Genomic DNA, 5,525 nt, shown 5'->3' with positions numbered 1-5,525 from the left:
TTTTTTTCAAAATCCTCTATAAATATCACTCTAATTCTCTACTCAAACCACACCAAATCAATTGATTTCTAACTTTCTCCTTCTTACATCAATTGATTTCTTCTTCCTCTTCATCTTACTATACCTCTTTGAACTTATATTTATCCTCTACCACTCAAGTTTTTATATCTTAGTTTCATTCAAAATGGTGAATAATTTTGTCATACAAGAAGAGGTTGATCTTGCTATTGCTTTTATTTATGTGGGTATGGACGAAATTGTGGGTTCGGGGCAAAAAAACCGCTATATTTTGGATACGTATTCATCAATTTTTTGAGGAACGCAATGACAATGAATTCCGAAGAGATTGGGAAGCTTTAAAAACCAAGATGAAAAAATATTTAAAAAGATGTCAAAGAATTCGTGTCCATTCTTAACGCTATATATCGGCAAACCAAAAGCGGTGCGAGGCACGAGGATTTGGTAAGTTCTATTAATTTGTTAAGTTTTTCCATATAGTTGGTAAATAACGTTATTGAATTCTATACTACATATCCAACCAACCTAATATCAACAATTTCATCAAAATTAATTTGAAACCTTAACATTAGAATCACTCACCTTAGATGATTTTTTGGATGGAATTTGAAATTGAAGAACGGATTTGTTTCACCTTGTAGTAACGATCAAACCCTTTTAATTTAAGCAATCAAATCGCAATGAATCAATATGAAGATCGAAAGGGGGTAAGAGGGGTTAGATAGGGTTTTGAGAGGATGAAAATTAGAAAAGAAAAAGAAATGCTCGACTGGGTCGAAGTTCTGAAAACTTAAACTTACGAAACGCGTACTGAGTACCCGTTTTTGACCAAGTCAACGAGTTGACTTATACGCGTACTGAATACCCGTTTGGCATTGTTCATACACGTACTGAGTACTCGTTTAATATAGGGAAGGGATGAGAGGCACCATAACAAATTTGTCTTCCTTGTGCCATCCGTTTACCATTCCTTCCCCACATTTGAGGGATAGGGAAGGGAAATGACACTCCATGGTGCTAGCTCTGTCTCACATGGATACCGGTTCCCACACGGGGATTACCAATTCCCATTTCCATCCGACCTTTTATGATATAGAGTTTGTAACCCCGTAGAAATTGGTACCCCAACAGCAGCCAGCTATTTATTCAACAAATATAGGTCAAATCACAATTTGATAGCTAACAACTTATGTCTAACATAGCCGAACTTCCGATGAGTCATTTTATTAAAAAACAAAAACAGAACGCAAGTCACCATTGACAGCTAACAGCTTCAACAAAACTAAAACCAGAAACTCTCCCTAGTCCCTATCACAAGCCATGATACCCCTCCGGCTTCCACCATTACAACTACAACCACCACTCCAAATCACCCTCACTAAAAAAGAAACAGATTGAGCATTCTTGTCAAGAGTATAATTGTGAGTATCCACTTGTCTCTTTAAAGATGACCAACTTTCCATAAAAAAGTACCCAACTTTTTCCACGCACGAAACTTCCTACTCTTTTCACTTATTACTTGCAACACAAAATACACTTCCCTCGTCAAAATCCAAAAAGTGGAACACCCTTCTTAAACTTATCCTATCTTCTTCATCACTTTTGTCCCAAATCACTCAAAGGAATCTTCAAAGGGGGGAGCATCTTCAAAATCTTCCATTAATCATAAAGGTTCTTACTTTCTCTCTCTCGCGCGCGCTCTTACCCTGTTGCCATGATTGCAGAATGTGGAATCTCATTACTTTATTTAATTTTTATTCAGTCTAGTCAATGTTTTCAATTAAGAATATGTAATTAATGTTCAATTAGGTTAGAACTCTTCGATCTGGAAGAATGTATGATGATAGTTAGATTCAGTGTTTTTCATTAATTGCTTAGAACATAGAATAAGTTATTAAAGTTTAGTAACTAGTATGATGTTTTAGGTATTTTAGGTAAAGCGAAATTGAGGAATTTGTGTTTTGTTAGAATTCAAATTCAAGAAAATCACGGATTTTAAGGGTTTTGTTAATATTTGGATTTATCGAATTAGGGTTATTTATGTAAAACTCCAAGTCTCTTCCCATCAAATGGTCATTGGTTTTTGTGAGAAGAGTGCTTCGAAATCTGTTACTAGGTTCTTTCATCAGTATATAAACTTGTGTTATTCTGAAGTTTCATGATTTTTTCTTATTTTGTTTGTACTAGGTGCTGTTTAAGTCTCTCTTGTGAAGAAAAGTTGAAGATCTTGATTGTATTTATATAAGTTTGGTTGAGAGTTGAAAGAGGGAATTCTTTTATAGATTGTTGAGATGGGAGGTAAAAGTTCAAAATCAGTATCGAGACGATCATCTTTGACGAGTGATTCATCATGGCATCCACAACAATCACCATATAATAGTCAGGGTTATGCACCACCACAACAGAACTATGCACCCGCACAAAGTTATGCAGCAGCACCACCACCGCAAACCAACGGGGGTGTTCAAGCTGGTAGACCGCAAAAAAGATTCGAAAGGATGTATTCAAGAATAGCTGATAATTATAATTCTTTAGAAGAGGTAAAATTCTGGGTTTATGTTGGTTTTTGAGTTTTGTTGTTTAATTCAGACGTGGTTGTATTTTTGTTGTTTTTGTTCTTTACTAGGTTACTGATGCTCTTTCTCAAGCTGGACTTGAGTCGTCTAATCTTATTGTTGGTATCGACTTCACAAAGAGCAATGAATGGACAGGTTTGTTCTTCATTTAGGGTTTGGAACTTAGTTTTGTTATTCCATGTAGTTCAACAAACTAAACTATATTTTTGGCTATTATTTATAGGTGCAAGGTCATTCAATAGGAAGAGCTTACATCACATTGGAAACTTCCAAAACCCTTATGAACAAGCAATATCTATTATAGGAAGAACTTTATCAGCTTTCGATGAGGATAATCTCATTCCCTGCTTTGGTTTTGGAGATGGTATGTGCACAGTTTGGCTTGTTATGGTTATGTCGCTATTTGTTTTTGTTGTTTGGCTATTAAGTTTTGATATATTCTTTTTTTCCATTTAATTTTATAGCATCAACACATGATCAAGATGTTTTTAGCTTCTATCCATATGAAAGACCCTGTACTGGATTTGAGGAAGCATTAACACGATATAGAGAGATAGCACCACATCTGCGACTGGCAGGACCCACATCATTTGCACCAATCGTTGAGATGGCTACTACAATTGTTCAGCAAAGTGGTGGCCAGTACCATGTGTTATTGATAATTGCTGATGGGCAGGTAATTTAGACTTTTTTCAAGTTTATTTGATTTTGACGATTTTGCAACTGTTTTGGGTTTTATTCAGTAGGGGGTGTTTCGTGTATACATGTTGAATGTGAATAAAGAACTTGATCCAGTTTAAATGATTCTCCTAGTGATTTCTAGGTCATACTTTTTCTTTAAGTTAGTGTTATTTTATTTCATTTTCCCTGGGTGGCTGCAGGTTATATGTGCCAGTGTAGATGAATTAGTACTATTTCAATTTTGACAGTAGTCTTGGGCTTATTTTATTTTCCATGGGTAATTGTAGGTTACAAGGAGTGTTGATACTGAACGGGGTCATCTAAGCCCACAAGAGCAAAGGACTGTAGATGCAATTGTTAAAGCAAGGTTGGCTCTTTTAAATATTGCAACTTTCTGTGAAGTATGTATTCTTGGTCAAGTCGTGTTCTTAAGAACATATTCTTTGCAGCGAATACCCATTGTCAATTGTTTTAGTCGGAGTTGGAGATGGGCCATGGGAGATGATGAAAGAATTTGATGATAACATCCCTGCTCGTGCTTTCGATAATTTCCAGGTATTTGCTTGGACTAATCTGTGTGCTTCGTGATTACGCTTTACCGGCAAGGCTTAATTGTGCTTGTATTTTCCTGTCCAGTTTGTGAACTTCACAGAAATTATGTCAAAAAGTTCGCCAGAGAAGGAAAAGGAGACAGAGTTTGCTCTTTCAGCCTTGATGGAAATCCCTTCTCAGTACAAAGCGACATTAGATCTCAATTTATTGGGGTAATCATGATCGTAATCTTTGTTTGTGTTTCTGCATTTTTTTTCTTTAGGCCATTGCGAGTATTTTGGCTGTGGTTTTCTTTAGTTCATTGCGAGTATTTTGGCTGTGGGAGTTGGAACATAATCTAATTGGCACCCGGTCCTTTAATTTTTGTTCAAGCAGTTCTAGAAACAGCAAATCAGTAGAGAGGGTTCCTCTTCCTCCACCACTTTATAGTGCAGCAGCGGCAAATTCCTCTTGTGCTAAACCCAGTCCCAGTCCTTCTAGCAGTTTCAAGCAAAGTTCACCACCCTATTCTGGACCTAAACCATCTGTTGGCACAGCTCCACCTGCAAGTTTTTCTGATTTTGATAATAAGGTATGAAGATGATTTGGTTTGTACTTACTTTTAGTTGAAGTAATGATTCAACGGTATTACAAAGGAAATAAAAAGGTTCCACCACCTCTTTTCGCGGCTAATTTTTTCGGTTAATCCTCTGCAGGCGTGTCCAATTTGCCTCACCAACCCAAAAGATATGGCTTTTGGCTGCGGACATCAGGTTTTCTTTCTTGACCTTCAATGCTTCACTCTCTTCCTCATCATTCTATTTTTTTTGATTCATCAGTGAAGTCATCTACCTAATATAGGGGTTGTTTGCTTTCAATTTTGCAGACGTGCTGCGAGTGTGGACAAGACCTTCAAGTATGCCCCATCTGCCGAACTGCTGTCAAAACCAGAATAAAGCTTTATGGTTAAACATGGTTGGCTGCTATAAGTTTTTGCTTTCTTATTGTCTAAAATTGCTAATAGCAGAGGGTTTAGGAAGCTGTCGGAAGTTGAGAGATTCTGTTGAAATCTGACGATTTCTCATTTGTACATAGTAGTATTACAGTGCAAAATATGTTCGTTGTCTATTGAGATCATTAACAGTATCTGTACATGGCAATGATTCTTCTTGATTCAGCGTGTTAGTCACTTACCTGAAGAATTACCCAGTGATCTGGTGTCTCTTAAGAATCTTGCATCTGTGACTGAACCACTGAAATTGAACAGTGAGTAGTAATTTGTTATAGAAAGACATTTTGGCGTGATGCTTCCCCACTTAAACTAGCTATTTTGGTCCCCTCCACGTTCGGCTAATCCTCGTTAGTTTCTATGTCGTATCTATTTTTATTTTCTGTGGTGAATTGTTCAACTTGCTGTCTTTATATTGATGCAGCTCAAACATCAAGGTTTCCATCTTTCAGGTGCCTCCAAATGTCCAAATCACGATTTTAAAAGTTTTGTAATGTTTTCCTTCTTACCGTTTTTTTTTTGAGTCCCAACTGGTTATTTTAGTTCGGGAAAAAAAATTAGTACAAAAACTCCTCTAAAAGAACGGTTTAGTCCATCCTAGTCCAGAAAAGGTGTAAAGATTTTTTCTCCTTCGCACGTTTTTCATAATGCACACGTGGGACAAATGAAAAACCGTCGGTAACTGTCATAATGAATGTGGGGGCGCCACG

The 5,525-nt window shown here is 36.8% G+C and overlaps 1 protein-coding gene across 2 annotated transcripts; it reads left to right on the top strand.

Moving 5' to 3' along the window:
* The first annotated feature begins 1,484 nt into the window (after positions 1-1,484).
* LOC113342036 (E3 ubiquitin-protein ligase RGLG2-like) lies at positions 1,485-5,122 on the top strand. 2 transcript variants are annotated; one of them, XM_026586698.1, is made up of 11 exons: positions 1,485-1,689; positions 2,206-2,558; positions 2,645-2,729; positions 2,818-2,958; positions 3,059-3,270; positions 3,563-3,642; positions 3,725-3,830; positions 3,912-4,039; positions 4,203-4,398; positions 4,523-4,579; positions 4,693-5,122. In XM_026586698.1, exons 2-11 carry the CDS (start codon positions 2,310-2,312, stop codon positions 4,774-4,776), a joined length of 1,338 nt encoding a protein of 445 aa, XP_026442483.1. In that variant the 5' UTR covers positions 1,485-1,689; positions 2,206-2,309; the 3' UTR covers positions 4,777-5,122. The 2 variants fall into 2 exon arrangements, with proteins under 2 accessions (XP_026442483.1, XP_026442484.1); XM_026586699.1 differs by lacking the exon at positions 1,485-1,689 and adding an exon at positions 1,728-1,745.
* Positions 5,123-5,525: the final 403 nt, after the last annotated feature.

This window comes from Papaver somniferum, unplaced genomic scaffold, assembly GCF_003573695.1.
Source record: "Papaver somniferum cultivar HN1 unplaced genomic scaffold, ASM357369v1 unplaced-scaffold_33, whole genome shotgun sequence".
NCBI classification, from domain to species: Eukaryota; Viridiplantae; Streptophyta; class Magnoliopsida; order Ranunculales; family Papaveraceae; genus Papaver; species Papaver somniferum.
Note: the sequence above shows the minus strand (reverse complement) of the source record. Positions and strands in the feature narration are given on the sequence as shown.

Excerpts from the sequence above, each read along its gene's own strand:
- LOC113342036 (XM_026586698.1), top strand. The coding sequence starts at position 2,310 with ATGGGAGGTAAAAGTTCAAAATCAGTATCGAGACGATCATCTTTGACG. Across the intron at positions 3,271-3,562 it reads TGATAATTGCTGATGGGCAG|GTTACAAGGAGTGTTGATAC; the intron begins GTAATTTAGACT and ends GGGTAATTGTAG. Across the intron at positions 4,399-4,522 it reads TTTCTGATTTTGATAATAAG|GCGTGTCCAATTTGCCTCAC; the intron begins GTATGAAGATGA and ends AATCCTCTGCAG.